General features: G+C 54.9%; 6 protein-coding genes across 6 annotated transcripts; 4 read left to right on the top strand and 2 right to left on the bottom strand.

The window, feature by feature from the left end:
• Window positions 1-1,018: 1,018 nt before the first annotated feature.
• Window positions 1,019-2,557, bottom strand: BKA78DRAFT_148316 (uncharacterized protein). Its single transcript, XM_066882901.1, has 2 exons — window positions 2,195-2,557; window positions 1,019-2,089 (listed from the first exon to the last, which is right to left on the bottom strand). The coding sequence occupies exons 1-2, from the start codon at window positions 2,374-2,376 to the stop codon at window positions 1,144-1,146; spliced, it is 1,128 nt and encodes a 375-aa protein (XP_066743269.1). The 5' UTR covers window positions 2,377-2,557; the 3' UTR covers window positions 1,019-1,143.
• A 2,321-nt stretch (window positions 2,558-4,878) lies between these two features.
• On the top strand, window positions 4,879-7,659 carry BKA78DRAFT_296305 (fungal-specific transcription factor domain-containing protein; the record flags this gene model as incomplete). Its single annotated transcript, XM_066886602.1, has 2 exons — window positions 4,879-6,230; window positions 6,276-7,659. 2 exons carry the CDS (start codon window positions 4,879-4,881, stop codon window positions 7,657-7,659), a joined length of 2,736 nt encoding a protein of 911 aa, XP_066743268.1.
• Window positions 7,660-10,792: 3,133 nt separating this feature from the next.
• BKA78DRAFT_316316 (uncharacterized protein) lies at window positions 10,793-12,344 on the top strand. Its single transcript, XM_066888613.1, has one exon. The coding sequence runs from the start codon at window positions 10,847-10,849 to the stop codon at window positions 12,212-12,214; it is 1,368 nt and encodes a 455-aa protein (XP_066743267.1). The 5' UTR covers window positions 10,793-10,846; the 3' UTR covers window positions 12,215-12,344.
• Window positions 12,289-13,019, bottom strand: BKA78DRAFT_296302 (uncharacterized protein; the record flags this gene model as incomplete). Its single annotated transcript, XM_066886601.1, has 4 exons — window positions 12,289-12,510; window positions 12,541-12,603; window positions 12,761-12,925; window positions 12,951-13,019. 4 exons carry the CDS (start codon window positions 13,017-13,019, stop codon window positions 12,289-12,291), a joined length of 519 nt encoding a protein of 172 aa, XP_066743266.1.
• Window positions 13,020-13,539: 520 nt separating this feature from the next.
• On the top strand, window positions 13,540-15,178 carry BKA78DRAFT_316315 (uncharacterized protein). The gene has a single exon (XM_066888612.1). The coding sequence runs from the start codon at window positions 13,588-13,590 to the stop codon at window positions 14,803-14,805; it is 1,218 nt and encodes a 405-aa protein (XP_066743265.1). The 5' UTR covers window positions 13,540-13,587; the 3' UTR covers window positions 14,806-15,178.
• Window positions 15,179-15,944: 766 nt separating this feature from the next.
• Window positions 15,945-17,790, top strand: BKA78DRAFT_252153 (glutamate decarboxylase; the record flags this gene model as incomplete). Its single annotated transcript, XM_066884709.1, has 5 exons — window positions 15,945-16,303; window positions 16,358-16,715; window positions 16,767-17,137; window positions 17,270-17,614; window positions 17,670-17,790. 5 exons carry the CDS (start codon window positions 15,945-15,947, stop codon window positions 17,788-17,790), a joined length of 1,554 nt encoding a protein of 517 aa, XP_066743264.1.
• Between the last annotated feature and the right edge of the window lie 1,204 nt (window positions 17,791-18,994).

Here is an 18,994-nt window from a genome sequence, read left to right as displayed (position 1 = left end):
TGTGTCCAGCTGGCTCGGAAAACAGCCAGGTCCGTAATCCGAGGCGAAAAGGACTGCCGTCTTTGCTTTGGATTAGGTAGTGCGTCAATCGCCACTTCTCCTCCGATTGCGACTTCGACCACGGACAAGTATTCCACTACAAGCCTCATGGTCTGAAGTGAAGAGTGAAATAGGAGAGGAGGTAGGGAGATGGCAGCAGCAAGCAACACCCCGCCGAACAACCTCACTCATCTGTCGTTTTACAGGATTCGCTCTCCAATACGAGTAGACGAGAGAATAGCAAGAGGTAGCCTGTCAACATAATCACAGTCACAATAGTCACAAACATATTCACAAACAATGCGAGGAGCGTCTCGGGTGTTGGAGGTCTCAGGTTGATTCCGGCAACAGCCGAGCGCAAGCGCTTAGCTCGCAAGCCCCGCCAATTCGGGCAAGTCGCATGTGCGTACAGCAATACGCTTCCACCTGATTTTGCCTAGCTTTTGTGGTGGTGGTGATTGGGCTCTGGAGTGATTGAAGGTGAGTGCACCGACTTGCCGACTGGCCGACTGCAACTAACCTCGAAAGGTGTTAGTTGGGCTCTCCATGGCTGCGATGTGGAGGGAGTGGAGGCGGAGAGCCTTGGCGTGTGGCGCTACAGGGCGAAGATGTGGTGGCCGTTGGGGGGGGGGGGTATGTCGACGAGAAAGTGAGGTAAAGGGCTATGTCGTGGCTGAGTTCGTGGCAGGGTGCTCAGGACTGACTGTCAGCTCAGGCCGCTTGGACGAGCATCCGTCAATCGTGTTAGATGAATTCTTCATTTCGAAATGCCGTACGAAAGCCATGCGGAAAATGACACAACCAGATGAAGATGAACGCTGCGACCTCCCTGCACTGATGCTTTTCGTTTCTTGAAAGTGTTGGACAACTGAAAGACAATGGCGAAGGAAATCAATCCCTGTCCGCTCTGCGCCAGAAATTCGAAGGGATCCAAGCTCTTTTCTTCGTCTTGTTTTGATATGCCATGTGCGCTTCCAACACTGACCGCGTGCCATCAGACGCGGCGGAAACGCTCTACTGTATATACATTGGTGGTATCTTTTCTTCGTCTTCGTCTGTTGGACAAATACGTTGGTTTGGAGTTGAAGATGGTCTCTTCTCCGATCAGTGGCCATTGACGCCATTGGTGACGCCATTGGTGACGCCGTTGGTGAAGCCGTTCGAAGTCACCAAGCTCTTGCCTTCCCATTCGGCCATGACGGCATCGAGGGCACGCAGCAGCTCGTCCTTCCTCTCCTGACGGCACCAGCTCCCCTCGATGGCGCCACGGCAGATCCAGTCCCAGTCTTTCGTACTCAGGCCAAACGCCTCCTGCACCGCGCAATAGTTGTCGAGGATGTAGCCGCCAAAGTACGCCGGGTCGTCCGAGTTGATTGAGAAGCGCACGCCGGCGTCGATGAACTGGCGGATGGGGAGTTGCGACACGTGTTCCACGCCGCGCAGCACCACGTTGCTGATGGGACACAGCGTCAGCAGCGTCTTTTGCTCGACGATGCGCTGCATCAGCGCCGGGTCCTCTGGCAGTCGCCGTCCGTGGTCGATGCGCGTCGTGCCCAGCAGGTCCAGCGAGTCTCTGATGAAGTCGGCGGGGGCTTCCTCGCCGGCGTGTGCTGTGCGCTTCAGCCCCAGCTTCCCGGCGCGGTGGAAGAGCTCCTCGAAGAGACTGGGCGGAAAGTCCTTTTCAGAAGAGTCGAGCCCGATGCCGGCGATTTGGCCGCCCATGAACGACGCCTGCAGTTGGTCGTGCTCGAATGATGCGAGGCAGTCGGCAGGTGGCAGGTGCCGCAGGAAGCAGGCGATGAGCTCGGTTGAGATGCCGAGTTCGCGGTGCGCGCGGTCTCGCGCTGCGTTGAAGCCTTGGAGGACCACGGAGAGATCAATGCCACGGGAGGTGTGGGCTTGGGGGTCGAAAAAGACTTCGGCATGTTGCACGCCATCGCGTTGGGCGTGCTCGAAGTAGTCAAAGGCCAGTGATTCAAAGTCGGCGGCGTTGATGAGCACACTCATGCCCAGGTAGTAGTAGTGAAGAAAGTCATCCAAGGACGTGAATCTGTTGCAGAATCGGGTTAGCGTTACGGGTGGGGTTGCCGGATTGAGGAGAAGGTTGTCGAAAGACGAGGCGGAAAGCATGGCGTCGTTTCGGGGCAAGACTTACCGCTGGTAGCGCGCCAGCAGAGCTTCTGGTGAGCCAAATGCCGGGTCATCCTTGGGCAGAGCAATGTTGTTTCGTTGAGCCAGCGAGAAGAGTACCTTGGGATGTAACGCTCCTTCGAGGTGGATGTGTTGCTCGCATTTGGGAAGTGCCTGGAGGAAGGCGTGGACTGATGATTTGCACATGGCGAGAACGCTAGAAGAGACGGAGAAAAGATTGCACTGGACTCTGAAATGACAGAAAAAAGTCAAAAATGCAAAAAGCAAAGATGCAGCAGGCAATGGACGACAGAGGGTTTCAGCGCTAGAGAGGATGTTTTGTTCAAGACGTGATGAAAAAAGCCATATCTCAGGCGCCCGCGAATCGGCCGGCAGCGCCCAGTGCTAGGACCAGCAGTAGCATTCGGTGGGCGAGGCGAGGAGCACAAGCCGCAATGGTGGACATGCAGTGGACTATTGGGTAATGCTTTGGGATGGAGTAGTCGTCGTCGGCCGGATCCGAGCAGTCGGACGGACGAGGTCACTCTGAAGTCGACTTGTCAGGGCGCGATGACAGGGCACGTGAAGATAAGGGGCAACAACGGCGAGTGTCGGCAGCAGCTCCGAGGGATGGATCCCGGTGGTGGAGAGCTGAAACAACTGCCAGCCCTATTTTGGTCGTATAAGTATTCTGCTGCATGTTTCCGCTGCCGTTTGCCGTTTGCCGTGAGCCGACTGAGAATTTTATTCTTTCTCGTGTCGCAGAGGCTCTGTGTGGTTCAACAAAAGACTATTCCGAGTCAGCTTTGGTCTAGAAGGGGATGATCTGTTTTTTAGCCGCGGCTAGTTGGGTCGAGGTTGGACGTTAGCGCGCGGTACTGAGTAGAGTGGTGCAGCCAGGGTCGACTGTTGAAAGTAAAACCAGCGGACGCGGGCAGTGTTTCCTGGAAATAACAGCCAAGGCAGACAATTTGGCTTCAACAACGGCAGTTTGGACGAGGGGATGGGACACGATTGCCGACATGACCGGACCGACTGGAGGTGAGAGTTGATGCTTAACGGGATTCGGATAGTGAGCCGGAGTAGGAGGTGGTCGAGAACATGGCCATCGCAGGCGCCGGGTGAGGCCACAGTGTCTGTTTGCTGTTCCCGGCTCTCCGGCTCCACGTTGGCGGGCTCGGGGCTCACCTTTTTCTCGTGGCAAAAACGTGGCCGTTTTGACTGCCCTGCGCCACATCAACACCAGACGACGACGACGACGACGACCATGATCATCACCATCACCAAAGAGCGAGAGAAGCGGCAGCAGGCCATCACCAAGTCGAAGCCACATGAACAATTCTGAAGCATCACCAACTCTTGATACCGACAATCCTCTTGACCCCAGACACCCTCACGCACACCCCAGTCGCAAAGGCGTTGGCTGTCCAGTAGGCCAAGGTTCACCTCCGCCGCGGGACAGTGCAGGGTCAGGTCCACGCTACCCTTTTTTCCAAATGGAGCCCTCCGCGCCGCCGCTGAAACTCCCCATTCCAGAGGCACCACATCACTTTGCAACGGGTCCAGAATCATCTCTTCTTCCTTGCCCCCAGCCGCTGCCCTGCTCTTCGCGCCGCTCCCGAGCTCGCTCCACCCGCGACAATCATTGGGCTTCCACGGCATACGACCTGCTGCTGCTGTCCTACCTCCCTCCCTAACCAATTCGCTGCTGACCGTTGAATTATGACTGGTGAGTCTGCCGATGCGCTGGCTGTGGCTTAATGTGGTCTCCGCCGCAATCCGCACATATCGTACAAGTACCCATGTTGACCTCCAAAATAGATCTGCCACCCGTCGTCCCATGCTGCTGCTCCGCTGCGCTGCTTACGCATCATCCATCGCCTTTCATCAGCCTGGTCCAACGGGCAGCGTGAGAATTTTCTCGCCCTGTGCATCACTCGCAGCCTCTGTCGTCGCTAAGATCGTGTGCAGGGCTCGCACATGCCCCTCGGATTTGTTTCTTCTTTGTTCCGCTCCGGGTTTTTGACAACGAGGCATCCGCATTGGAGGCGGCCCTCGTTGATCGTCCGCTTGGCTCGAGGAACCTCGCCTGGCCTGTTGCGATCTAGGTCACCAGGGTCTCATGCACTCGTGATAGGTAGGAGCCTTTCGTCTATTTGTCTCCCCGCCACACAACTTCTCGTTGATCACGCGTAACCTGCGCCGAACAACTCTTCGCCCAATTCCAATTCAACCTCGTCCGCACGCTCTGGGTTCTATTGCTGCTGCTTACTCGAGACTTTTTGTTTGCCTGCAGCTACCTGGTCCTCCATCCCCGTGCCATCAGCCCATGGTAATATCTTGTTCCGAACAAATCGGCTTCCTCTTGTCCGCCTTCGTCGTACAATTCCACAGCCGCTCCCCTAGCACAGCCATATCGTGCGTGCGTGCTGCTGCCGCGGGGCGTTGGGGCTGCTGGCTATTCTTGTCACTTCTCCTCGAGCCATTGCGCTGATTGACTCTCCCGCCAGCCAACTGCACACATGTATCAGTGCTGACCAGGGGTTGTCCATCGAATTTCTCCTTTCAGGAAGCTCCCGAGGATTGACTCGCTCAAGTCATACTGCCTGGAGCCCTCTCTCGGTTCTTTCCGAGTGCCTGAAAGCCTCGTTTCCCCCCACCCCTCCAGCGAGCCACACCATATTTTGGTATAGGACATCCCATTGCCACATGTCTGACCGCAAAATGGACATTCCTGGCTCCAACTCCAACCCCTATTCGCGAACCTCACAACGGCCTCACGCCACTGCCAGTCACGAATCATCCTCCAACGCCTCTCCTCAATCTGGAATCCCTCCCGCCACAAGTCTCTTCGGCCTAGCCTCCTCAACACCACGTCCCCACGTCTTGCAAATGCCGTCGATCCCCCAGCAAACAATAGCACAGTCTCCAAGAAGCTACACCGCCAACGCCTATCCATACTCCACCTACGGAACATCGTCAACCTCGCCGAGCACTGCGGCCGGCAGCCTTCCAGGAAGCCTCCACGACCAAGGGGCTGATACGCCAATGGCTGCCCCAGGCATATCATCACACCTCTCTGCGTCGAGCCTGTCGGCTCAGAAACGGGCATATCGACAACGACGAAAAGATCCCAGCTGCGATGCCTGCAGAGAACGAAAGGTCAAGTGTGACGCCACAGAGACCTCGAGCTGCTCCGAGTGTTCGAGCAGGAACGTCAAGTGCCAATTCACCAAAGAGACCAACCGTAGGATGAGTTCAATCAAGCAAGTTCAGGATCTGCAAAATCAGCTGGTTGACGCAAAACAACAAATAACCCAGCTCAAGTCGATGCTCTCGCACGGAGGTGCCATGGATATCCGCAAGCAAGAGGCTGACACGCCGACGTTGAACCTTCCCGACATAATTCCAAGCTCACTCTCAAGGCAGAGCCCGCCGCAGATTACAAACTTTCACCACGTCCGCAAAAACATACGCATTTACGGCCGAGGCATCTTCAAAGCACCTCCGCACGCCCGGCCCGCCATACCTCCGGCCCTTTATCCATCGTCTGGCGCGTTACTTCCCCCCAAGCAAGTCACGGACACGGTACTGGCTCATTACTATGCGTCTTACCACTTTTATGGCCCGTTGGTGCACTGGCCGACCTTTGAAGCCAGAGTAGAAAGCGTGTACAAGGCTGGAACCTTTGAGGGAATGCCCCAAATATGGGTAGCGCTCTTTTTTGCAGTCATGGCGTGCGGCACGCTTCAATGTGTAGATCCAGCTCCAGACCAGCCAAAGGCGGACGTCGAAGGCAAAAAATTCATCGACATGGCAGCCCTCTGCATCAACACCTGGTCCGACGACACGACACTCGATCACGCCTGTGCGACGTTGCTTATCAGCCATTTTCTCAGCGAGATGAATCTCCGATCAGCGGGATGGATTTGGCTCGGTAGCGCTGTGCGGATTTCTCAGGACTTGGGCCTCCACTTGGAAGGAGAAGAGGGCGACACCAGGTCCACGCTGGATTCGGAACTGCGGCGACGCGTCTGGTGGACAATTTACACTTGGGACAGGTGAGAAGGCACGTCTTTTTAGAGACACACTCCTAACTTTCATAGGTGCCTCTCGCTCGAAGCCGGAAAGCCTCAGCTCGTACGCGACGAAGACTGCGAAGTGTCATACCCGAGTCCGGTCGAAGACCACTACATTCAACCGCAAGGAATCCTGCAGAGTCCACCGGCCAATCTCAGAAAGACTCTGCAAGGCGTCATAACCGTGGTGCGGTTTCTGTCCCAACTGCAAAGGACGATGAAGGAGCCGTGCGTGCCACGGAGCACCCTACAGACATACGACGACTACTTTCGAGCAGTCAACTCATCTTTTCCCGAGGCCCTGCAAGCGAGCTCCGAAGCGTACATCGACCCCCTGGAGGTCGGACCGGTGCTGCTCCTCCAGATAGCGCGATTCCACCTCTTCAGGCACAACTTGAACTACCGGTGCCACCACCGAGAACGCATCGAGGCGCTCAACCGTTGCTTCGAGGTCGCCCAGACCACTGCTCGATACATGGCGCGCTGCATGGTGTCGCCGCTGGCCCTGGCCGAGGTCCCAACCGACCAAGCACTGCGCGGCAGCACATGGCAGGCCCGTCTCGTTTGCGGGACCAAACACATGCTGTGCACACACCTGTGGAGATGCACACTGATCCTCTGTTTCCGGGGAGACTACGTGTCGGCGCTGACACTGGCACGGGCATCGGCCACGATCGGACGGACGCGCAAGGTCAACATTGCGTGCGGGCGGAACCTGGCCTTCTTCCTCGACCGGCTGACCGAGCGCGTCTCGGGCGGCAACATCAACCAGTCGCTCCTCGAGCTGGACGAGGAGATGCTGGCATACGTCTCGGGCGACCTGCAGAGCACCGAGCACGCGTGGGTTTGGGGCGGCGCCGAGGTGGGCGTCAAGGTCAACACTTCCTCTCCAGGAGCAACGGCCACAGGGGGGGCTCTGCGCGACTCGATCGAGACGCGCGAGTCCGACCGCATGGAGGACGTCGACCAGCAGTCGGCGCCGCGCATGAGCTTCCTGCTCACCGAGCTAGAGACGACTGAGTGGGGAGGCTGGTCGCGCGTCGAGCGCCAAATAACAACCCTCCTCGACGACCAGCGCGCACGTCAGGAGCAGCAGCAACAACAGGCTCAAATGTCTCCCAGCAGCGCGCCGTATTACCGGCCCTCGCCGCACAACGCGGGCAAGCGTGTACAGCTGACGCCCGAGATTGCCAATACCGAACCGCCTGTCACTATTGTGCCGCTCAACAGCACTGCGCCGCCAGCAACAGCATCCGCGCCGCCCGCTGCCCCAGTTGGTTTTGCGACGGGAGCAGGACCGGGGCCGCTGCCCCCTAGGAGCTCTGGATCTTCAAATGGCGGCAGTGGGCCGACGAGCGCCGGGAGCAGCACCAGCGGTAGCAATCGCATCAGCATTGCCAACATCATTTGACATTGAAGACGGGGACGACTTGGGTCAGACGTCCACCGCAAATCATCATCATCATCACCACAATCAAGTCTTTCCAGAGTCGGCGAAAGAATCAACATTTTGATCCAAGATTCTCACTCGGCGAATAACGGGGGGGGGCGAGATATACACACATTGTTTGAACTTTGAAAGATTCCCGACTTGCTCCCCTTACGTACAGTTCTCATCTTTCTTCAGGCAGGGACTTGCAAATTTTTGCTTTTCAGCATTTGCACGGCGTTTACGGACGGGGAACAATGAATCGACTTAGGTTGATAACGGTCAAGGGCTGGGTGGAGGGTTTTTCCTTTCGTACACACACATCTCATGTTGTCCTAAGTCCACCATGTGTCTTTTTTCACACTGTACAGGAGTCATGTTTTTCTTTCCTCTTTTCACATTCTCCCTTTGCCCTGCTTCCTCTTTTTCCGCTTCTCCTTCCTGGCCACAGTAGCAAGCGTTCGAGCGTCTCGTCTCCTTTTCCCTTCACCTTCGTCGTCGTCGTCGTCGTCCTCCTCCTCCTCCTCCTCCTCCTCCTCCTCCTCTTTCTCCATCATCACAATCCCATCCTCTCCTCATCATCGACCCCGTAACATGTCTCTCTCGGAACCTAGGCAAATAAGCAACAATTTGGTAATGCGGCGGGCCCAAACGTATACAAGCGGGCCGCTTCTTTCTTCACCTCTTGTCTCTCTCCTTTTTTTTTTTTTTTTCCAAACTTTCCACTTTTGGGGGTGGATGGAGCTTATTGTGATATGAGAGATGAGATTGCATCCCGTATTTTTCCTACTGACCGTACCTATCTACCGCTCAAACGTTACCGCTCCTCGATGGCCCTTTCTTTCCCTTCGATCTCCCTCATCTTCCTTCCTCCATTTCCTTGAATTTTTCCAATCATGCTGGGAGAGACCTGCCTAGTGATGTGTCGTCATTTCGAATGAGTGAACGAAAGAATGGGTAACAAGACAGACAGACAGGTCGAGTGGTCTTGGCGGCAGGCGGCAAGCAGGGGAAAGCAGAGCAAGCAGGCAACATGAAGAAGATACGCGCGCGCCTTTGTCGGGTTAGTTAGCGCACATAATACCTACGTACATACCAAAATCCCAAAGAATCTCGAAATTCAGAAACTCTCACTCTGTTGAGAGTACATACGTCCGTACAGTAGTCGCAACATCAAACCGTTGAGCCAGTGACGAGGCCCTCGGCTCACTCCACCGGCGGCGGAGGCGGCCGTTTGCGCCGCCGCCCATCCGTGAAGGAAGGCCGCCCGCCTGCCGGCACCAGCTCCTGTCTGGCTTGGGCTGTCAAAACGGGAGCGCCGGACGGACAGACGGACCCCTGGTGGCCTGGCGACACCAGCAAGCGGGCGACGGGCGAACGGCCGAGCGGCGGCGCGGCTCCTCACCAAGTTACGATCAGGAAGAGTCTGGAACGCAATGTGGCCCCCAGAGCGAGTGGAGAGACGGACTGCTAGCAGATGAGGCGGCCAGGGCAGCAGTGCGCTGCGCGGCTTGGCGGGGCGGGCATGCAGAGCAGAGAGATGCGATGCGGTGGGTCGGGCAGGGTGCGGACTCGCGGAGCGATGCGAAGGATGCGATTGGTGGAGGGGTGTGGTGGGTGGGATGAGATGAGCGAGTCGTCGACGCGCACGACGCGTGGGTTTGGTGCGTGTTTGACCTGGACTAGGATAACTATGGATATCTCGGTAGGTAGGTAGGCTGAGCGCGCGTCCTCTTTCTTCATGGAGCAAGTCTGCCTGAGTAAGTCCCTAGGTAGAGTGAGTGAGTGGTGCCGGGGCAGCTCCGAAAGGGAAAGAATGTGCCGTTCCTGGTTGCTGGATGGGAGGTCGGTGGTGTGGTTCCGTGGAAATGCTTGGTGTTTGATTGACAGACTGATCCATGGCGACATCCATGGCTATAATACGATAAGAAAGTAGGGCGAGTAGGTTAGATGGAAAGTAGGTGTAGCGAGAGCAAAGGAAATAGGGAAATGGAATCCAGCCAGCCAGCCAGCCCGTCCAGGATTTGCTGTACAGGCTGTGTATTCGTATTCCAGATTAAAGCAGATGAGATTCTCTCACCATCCAAGACTTCATCCATCAGAACAACCTCACCTTTTGAACGGCAGCTGGATAAACAGAAGCAAGCGCCCACCCGCCTACCAACCGAACGCGATCACCGATAGAACCGAGTAATGAATGCGATGGATGCCCCCGATCTCGTGCGTGCGCCGTGCAGCACCAGGAAGCAGCAGGCTGCTGAGTGCCCGGGTAGCGGCCGGGCGTGTTGGCCGCGTCGGCGAGCGGTTGCCGTGGGTGCGTGCGTTGCGTTGGGGGACCAGGTCTGGACATGGAGTGCCTGAAAAGCTAGCCAGACTGCGCCCTCTGCACCCGAGTGCGTTCGGCAGACTGGGATCAGGGTCATGTTACAGAAGTGTCCTTTGTCAGGGTTTGAGAAAAGAAAGGCTGGAGTTGGTGATGGGCTCTGGCTCTGTCTTTGATGTTGTCGTGTCGTACGGTGATGGTGGTGGTGGTACGGACGGGTAGCGGATGCGATAGCGTGGCAGTCAGTCGGCGAGCCTGCATGGGGACGAGAAGATGAGAGACGATTTGTAGAGAGAAGTCAAGAGGATTGTTGGAGTCTGAGAGGATATCTATACGCAAGCAGCATTCGAACATCTGTCGCAGTCTGTAGAGTTCGTGGATGGTTGTTGAAGAGCAATTTGGGAGCGGTGCCAGGCAGGCACTGGCCCGATTAGGCCTAGCGCCAGACGCGAATATCTTCACGCCGACGCGCTTTCCAAAGACAGGAAACGGCCACTTGAACACAACAACAGCAAGAATCTGCCTGAACACTCAACACGCGGCGACTTCCAACAAAGTTTGTCTCCAATTTGGTACTCACAGATCAAAATCTTCTCCTCCGAACATCATCCCTCGCACTATTGGATCATCGTTCGACACTCGCCAATCGTCGACCAGCACAACTGCAGCGGGTAAGGGCATGCAAACGCTGCCAGCTGGCCAATCACCCATCTGACAAAGCCGGTCGTCACGGCCTGACAAACGTACCTCTCAGTGACACGCAGCTCATAAAAGTCTTCAACTCCGGTGTGGCCGTGGCCTGTGACTGCCTCCTTTCCTCGCATTCACCTCACGAACAACGACAAAATGGCCGACCCTCGTCAACTGGGAAATTGTACCATGTGTGGCAAGGTAGACTGGCGCAAGTGCACACGCTGCAAGAACATCATCTACTGCTCCACAGACTGCCAGAAAGCCGACTGGAAAACGCACAAGCTGCTGTGCCAAACTTATTCGAAGTTCAACTTTCGGACGCGTCCCAGCCCGTTCCACCTTCTCGCCATTCTTCTTCCGGAGAATGACACGAAACCGAAGCTGATCTGGATCAACTGCCCCATGTTTGGCGAGGGCAACCGCTTCGGCTCTCGCAGCTACCGACTCGCAGACACTGAGCCACTCCTGGGCGCACCGATGTCCAATGCGTGCATTGAGTACAACCCCAGACTGGACATGGAACTGACCGAAACCCTCCGCTTCGACTTTCGAGAGAACTTTCTCAGCGACGGCTCCGGAATCAACCAGTGCGTTCGCGCCATGACCGACGCCGGCACTCCTGCCTATTGGCGTGGCCCCATCATCGTCTACATCATGGGAGGAGAAGGAAATTCTTCGGCCGGGATGACGGACATGGCTCTGTCCGATTTCAGACACGTCGTCGACTACTTCAACCATTTCAGGGACAAGAACCAAGAGACCAAACTTTCCAACGAACTGCTCGAGACGCAATTCGGCTTCAAGACCATGAGTCTCAACCCAAGCAACGAGGGAACCAGCACCAAGGACGCCGGCTCTAAGGAGAGCACCTCCAAGGAGAGCACCTCAAAGGACAGCACCTCGAAGAACAACACCTCCAAGAAGACCAACGACAATGACACGGTGGTGGGAGTCCGAATCAACTGCGCTGGCCATTTCAGACTTCACAACAGACCGATGTTTGAATCTGTACAGGTGCCAATGTCAGATCCAATTTTCGATGGCAGAATTGGTAAAGACCGTTGGACCTCTGACGTTGCGCAATGTCTTGGAATGCCTCTGTTCACGCGCAAGTACCCCAAAGTTCCGGAATGGACGCCATTTGGCTTGAACGACAATCAGCAAGCAACGTTCCTCCATCTCAACTGCAAGGACAGGCCAGGCGAGCTCTTTGGCTGGGGATGGGTGCCGGCGGCGTGGCAAGAAGCTGCAGGGAGCATCCTCGTGGTTCGTCAAGACAGGAAGCCACTTCATCCACTCCACATCGAGGCTCTTGCGGAGTATTGTGCTGTGAGGGTCCAATCGCTCTTCGAATCAGTGCTTGAAAGCTTCCCCTCGAACAATCCGGCGACGACGGCGGTCAGGAACGCCACTGTGTCAAAGATCAACCGGTGGGATTTCGAGAGCGACAACTGGCCAAGGGCTCTTGCCAGGAATCGCCAGGAGGGCGGCGCGCCGGTTGAGAACCCTTTCAACATCTGATTGCTCTTCCTAGCTTCCAGTCAGAGAAGCTGCTGGAACAACATCTGAAAAGAAGATGCTCTTTTATTCAGACTTCATGAGCTCAGTCGATAGCTGGTTTCCCATTCCACGTGCAGTTCTTCAATATGATGACTATGCATGGTCTTTATCAAATTCGAGGTGAATGTAATGCCTGAGTCCAGCGATTCATGTGCTTTGTGAGGTTTGGAGCCCAAATCGTGATACTCATAGTAATACTTTTGGCCTCTCTGCATGGGAAGCTGAATGCTTCGTGCTGTCAACCCTTCGATGACGTCCTAGAAAGGTAGTACGCTCAGGGCACTGACCCGATAAGGCCTAGCGCGCACCCGTACATCTTCGTGCGTCAGCGTGAGAACGCGACCTCTCCTCTATAAAAGACTCATCAAGGTGGGATCGAATCAAAGCACTCTTCAGTAGTGTCGTGACAACTTTAGTGGTGAGACAAACGATTCAACCAAGACGAGTGGTCCCGGCGGCTTGCCTACCACTTCGCAAAGCGCCTCCTCACGAAAGACGAACAATCACCTGCACACTGCGCGCTGAAAGCTTCCCGACACCCAACGCGCGACTAATTTGAAAAGTGGACCTCTCTACCTGCTCCGCCACTAATGCTACTACCACCCTCTTGGGTCTTTGTTGTTTAAATGGTTCAGATCTTGTTGTAGCAACATCAAGGCGCCAAACCACAGGCTGCAAACCAAGTCTGCTCGCGCACGCTTTGCTTAATGCCCCTTTTATTTAGGACTGCGGACTTTGTGGTCTTGCGGCCCATGTGAATATCCATTGTTAAGCTATGATTCAGTCAGTCTGACCTACAATTGTAGGGGCCCTACTTTTGGCCAATCAGGCCAGATTTTGACTGCAACACCTTTCATACTCATCTCCCCTTTACCTGCGCTGTGCTCAGTCGACAGTTTCCACAATATCTACTAATAGTGTAGTTTGTGGTCTGACTGTCACATAAATGGAAGATGGTGATTGTGAGTTGGCACTGCATGCGCAGCTGCTCGACAGCTGGCTGCATCTCATACGCTGGCTGGCGCAGGTAATTGGGAAGATGGGGCTTGCTCGTAGATCACACAGACCTCTCCTTCGCCCATCTTCTCTCGAACTAGTGGGTCGTCGTTCGACACACGCAGAGCGGTCTCGAGTCGCCCAGCATAATCGCTACGGGTAAGTGCATATCTTCGCTGGAATCCGACAGATTAGCAAGCTGACCAAGCTGGCTGACGCGGCTGTACCGCGTTGGATAAACTTACCGCTCAGTGGCACGAAGCTCATAAACTTTTCGCTTCGCCGTTGAGCATAGGTATCTCCGTGCTTCTTCCTTCCCCACATTCCGTCTCACAACAATGGATGACCTTCAGCCCAAAACATGTGCCATTTGTGGCAAAGAGGGCTCGAAGCATTGCGCGCGTTGCCAAAGCATCGATTACTGCAGCACGCAATGCCAGAAATCGGACTACCCGACACACAAGCTACTATGCCGAACTTTTATGGAGTTCGACGCTTCGGCACGACCCAGCCCGCAGCATTTCCGCGCTATACTTTTTCCTGAAGATGAACAGAAGCCGAAGATCATTTGGCTCCACTGTCCATGGATTGAAGACGATGAAGGCCGCTTTGAATTGCCAGACGTCGAGCCGTTCCTAGGCGACGATTCCATATCAAGGACGAGGATAAATTTCAACCGCCGGCTGAAATGCTACCTGCCCGATTACACCAACATCAGATACCGTGACGCATTTCTCGAAGGTGGTTCCAAGCTCAACCAGTGCATCCGCGCAATCACAAACACCAGCACTACTCCCTATTGGTGTGGCCCTATCGTCGCTCTCGGCTGTAAAGGATTTGAATACTACAGTTCCACGGAAAAGATGCGCGACGTGAATTTGTCCGACTTTAGACACCTTGTCGATTACTTCGACCTGTGGGACAAAGGGGGTAGTGAGCACCAGCAGAGCACGAAGGACAAAGACATGGTTTCGGGAGTCCGAATCAACTGCTTGGGCGATTTCCAAGTTTGCAAGAGGCCAAAGTTCGAGCCTGTTGAGGTATCACTGTCGGATACAGTGTTCTGTGGAAACACTGGCATTGATCGTTGGACCTCTGACATCGCAGATCGCATCGGTTTACCTGTTTTCACGCGAAAGTACAGCCCCGACGCGAGATGGGCGGAACAAAAAAGTGCGTTGGACGGATCCAGCTACGAGAACAACCAAGAGGCTACCTTCCTGCATCTAAACTGCAAAGATAGGCCAGGTGATTTCATGGGTTGGGGCTGGGTTCCAATGGACTGGCAGTCCGGTTCTGGCAGTGTTCTCGTCGTACGCCAGGACAAGAAGCCTCTTCACCCATGGCACTTGGAGGCTCTCTCCGAGTACTGTGTCGACCAAGTCCAACCAATCTTTGAGGCTGCGCTCGAGAAATGTCCGCCGAAAGACCCGAATGATCCGAGGACGATTGCGATCAGGAACGCTGCGCTGGCGAAGATCTCACGGTCGAACTTCTTGGAAACTTGGTGGAGGGTTTCGGACAGGAACCAGGTGCCGAATCCTTTCAGCATTTAATGCTCCTCTGGTTGCACCTCAGTCAATTATTGGATTGGCGTCGTCAAATGTACTTCTCTTTGCTTCGAACATCTTGAGCATGATATCGTGAGCTGGCAAAATTGACAGTTGATTTGTTCTTGCCTCGTTATGAACGTGGATTGCGTCGATATAGTCTTCAAAGCTGGGGCATTGCCTCAGTCCAGTGATAAATGTGTCTTCTGAGATTTGGAGCCCAAGCCGTGGTATTCGCATTGCTCTTGCTCTCTGTGCATAGGTAGCTGACCGCTTCGTGTTTTTGAACCTTCAATGACGTCCCAGGAGTGAGTGCTCCTTGTATGCGCGCATGCAGACATGGCAATTTCCGTAGCCTACTGAAGCTGGCCATGACTTGTGGTAACAAGCCTCATTTGCCGCCCCGCGTAGGAGGTTCACCAATGGATGGCGTTCAGCAAACGCAGCGTGGCAGGATGCTAGAGGCGCTGCTCCTGCCTCCTAAATTCTGAGGGATAAAGAGATGAAAAACAAACGGAACTGCGGCATTCGGAAAGCGGCACCGGCCGTTGGTTTGTCGCACAGAGGCGCGCGAGTGTGGATCGGTGGGGCGTTTCGAATCAAGCTTGGAGCTGGAGCTAGGAGCTACCACCACCTGCGAACTACAAGCTTCTCTTCATTGTACACTTGCAGCTCTACAGGGAGGCATCAAACGCCTCTGGCTGAAGTTGGTGGCTTCAATGGCTAGAGCGGACGCCAGTCGATAGTCAGGAACGACTTCAGGGCGGTGACGGCATAGTGACCCGGCGAAATCAAGGCACCTCAGTGCGCGTCACTCACGGCACGGCGTCAGGGCAGCACCAGCACTGCCACGCTCGCGGGCGTCAAACGGCAACAACGACTGGCTGCGATGGCTCCACGAGCCCAACTTCATGTTTCGTCTCGGGCTGCTCTTGCCCCGTCAAATAACAGTCTCCGGAAAACAAGCTCAACCAAGCTTTCGCGCCAAGCGACTACCCGCACTGTGCTCCCTGGCCTTCCTTTTGTTCTTCAGCTCCCTCCATCACTCTTCATCCACATCCTCTCCCTCTTCTCTTACAACCCTACAGCCCTATCTTCTGCATCCTTTACCCTAGCTCCCTTGCTTCCAACACTACTCATCCACCATGGTTCACCTCGCCCGCGTCCCGACCGACAAAATGGTCGATGCCCCCCTGGTTCAGGGTATGAGCAACCTCGACATCCAGGACCTTGAGCCCGATACCGTCACTGCCTCTGTCTATGGCTCCAGATTTGCCGCCCAGGACATTCCCCGGCACGAGATGCCTGAGAGGGAGATGCCCAAGGAGATTGCATACCGCTTGATCAAGGACGACCTTTCGCTTGACGGAAACCCGACTTTGAACTTGGCTTCTTTCGTCACCACCTACATGGAGAAGGAGGCTGAGAAGCTGATGGCTGAGAGCGCTGCAACCAACTTCATTGACTACGAGGAATATCCAGTGTCCGCGGACATCCAATCTCGGTACTTCCCCAACCTTTCAATGTTCAAGCCAAAGTAGACTTACACTCCGGTCAGATGTGTCAGCATGATTGCTCGCCTGTTCAACATCCCATCTCATGAAGAGGACACCAATGCTATGGGCACAAGCACCATCGGCTCCTCCGAGGCGATCATGCTCGGCGTCCTGGCCATGAAGAAGCGCTGGCAGAACAAGCGCAAGGCCGAAGGCAAGCCATTTGACAAGCCCAACATTGTCATGAACTCTGCCGTCCAGGTCTGCTGGGAGAAGGCCGCCCGCTACTTTGAGGTTGAGGAGAAATACGTGTACTGCACCAAGGACCGCTACGTGATTGACCCCAAGGAGGCCGTCGACCTGGTTGACGAGAACACCATTGGTATCTGCGCCATCCTAGGCACTACATACACTGGAGAGGTAAGCTGATTGCTCCCTTTCTGACTTTGACCCCCTTCTCACAAGAAACAGTACGAGGATATCAAGAGCATCAACGACTTGCTCGTGGAGAGGAACATCGATTGCCCCATTCACGTCGACGCTGCCAGTGGTGGTTTCGTTGCGCCCTTCGTCAAGCCTGAGCTGGAGTGGGACTTCCGCCTGCCCAAGGTGGTGAGCATCAACGTCTCCGGCCACAAGTACGGCCTGGTCTACCCGGGTGTTGGCTGGGTTGTCTGGCGTGACCCCGAGTTCCTCCCCAAGGAGCTCATCTTCAACATCAACTACCTTGGTGCCGATCAGGCTTCCTTCACGCTCAACTTTTCCCGTGGTGCAAGCCAGATCATCGCTCAATACTACCAGATGATCAGGCTCGGCAAGCATGGATACCGTTCCATCATGAAGTGAGTACTCTGCCCAATCCATATCTCCAGCCGAATCAGATGCTCCAGCGCCCTGCAACCATCAGGGGGTTGGAATTCTCCTACTATCAAACTCGATCAATGCTTCATTTGCACGTTACTGACTTTTTCTAGCAACTTGACCCGGACCGCTGACTACCTTGCGAGCGCTTTGAAGGCTCTTGGATTCATTTTGATGTCCGAGACCGGTGGCAACGGCCTCCCCCTGGTTGCCGTCCGCATTGACCCTACCAAGGGCAAGCACTACGACGAGTTTGCCATTGCCCACCAGCTGCGTGAGCGTGGTTGGGTCGTCCCCGCCTACACCATGGCCCCTCACAGCGAGAAGCTCAAGTTGATGCGCGTGGTTGTCAGGGAGGACTTCTCCCGCCACAGGTGTGACGCTTTGATCCAGGACTTTAAGCTCGCCCTGGACACTCTGGACAAGATGGATGCTCACAGGATTGAAGAGCACAAGTTGTAAGTGTTGAATTCCGGCATGCGTTTGTGAATGCGTGGCTGACGAAATCAACAGGCACCTGCAGAGGAACGCGGTCAACACTATCAAGTCTGCTCACCGCAAGAGCATGAACAACCACTACAGCGACGACCACTCGCTGCATGGCAAGCACGACAAGACCCACGGCGTCTGCTAGACAGCTTGTGCAACTCTTCCTGAAGAGGTGTAACGTAGCCACCTCCTCACGGCCGAGGTCCGAGACATGCATCTATTGTCTTAAGCACAGACTTCGAGGAAACGAATCTCCTACAGTTCTGGGTTCAACACAAAATCAGCAAGGCGACTTGTGAGAATGCTGCCTAGACGGGCCAGCGACTCGATTGGGAACCGGTAACCAAAAATGAAATCAACTTGGGCTCTCTTCTCCGCTTCAATGTGTGAAAATCGTGCAGCTAACATGATCAAAGTCTTTGTTCACCGACTAACTTAGTGACAGTGGCTTCGAATCTGAACAAAAAGGAATGAATCGAACGGCCACGAGTTGCACAGCTGACAAGTGTTTCACTTGTTTCTCGGTGTAGCCCTAGAAGGAAATCCACGATTTCGGATACGACGGCAGCAGCCGATTTCCTCTTGTACTCTGTTCCACAAGTCTCTCCGAGAGCTTATCCTCACGTCGATTGTGTCTCGTACTGGTTTAATTCTCCGAGGAACACGGCTTGCGATTGACCGCTCATTGTTGATAAACAGGGAGACAAGCGAGCGACCACTGATTGAGCTTCTTCGATTATTGAAGCTATCATTATCTCAATTTTGAGAAGGGCAAGGAAACATCAGCCTTGCTTCCTCTCCCGGCTAGCGTCCGCTCGAGGTCAACCTGTCACGTTTCGAAGATTTAGCTCCGTCTCTGTAACATACGAGCGGCAATGTTCGAAAAGTTACAGGGATATCCCACACAATAGGCCACACAGCCCCGTCAATGGTCTTTGCGCCTTTCCCCAGGATCTTCTCCACAGAAGTGCCCCCTTGCGGAGGATCGCCCAAGCCCAGCGCCTGTTCCGCTGCAGCAGCCAAGGGCTCGAGCGTAAGGCTGCTTTGCAGCATGTCTGCTTTCTGCAATCCAAAGATCTCTCAATTCGGAAGGGCGCATCAAGTAGCATAGTTGCCGTGTGTACTGCACTTTGCCCAGGATGGCTGGGAGATCGAGGGCTGCAGCGGCAAGCATATCCCTATGGAGTCTAATCAAAAGCTAACCAACAGATGCGCAGCTAAGACAGCGAGGGCTCCGAAGGGTTTGCCCGCTGCGGCTTACGTATCGCACGGTACCTGACCTTTACCACCTGTCCCTTTTCGAAGCTTTCGCTATTCGGCCATTGGCGATGTAATGTCTGCCACCAATT

The sequence above is a fragment of the Phyllosticta capitalensis genome (genome assembly GCF_038381095.1).
Source record: "Phyllosticta capitalensis strain CBS 128856 chromosome Unknown BKA78scaffold_6, whole genome shotgun sequence".
NCBI lineage: Eukaryota > Fungi > Ascomycota > Dothideomycetes > Botryosphaeriales > Phyllostictaceae > Phyllosticta > Phyllosticta capitalensis.
The sequence above is the reverse complement of the archived record's forward strand: the minus strand, read 5'-3'. Positions and strand labels throughout refer to the sequence as shown.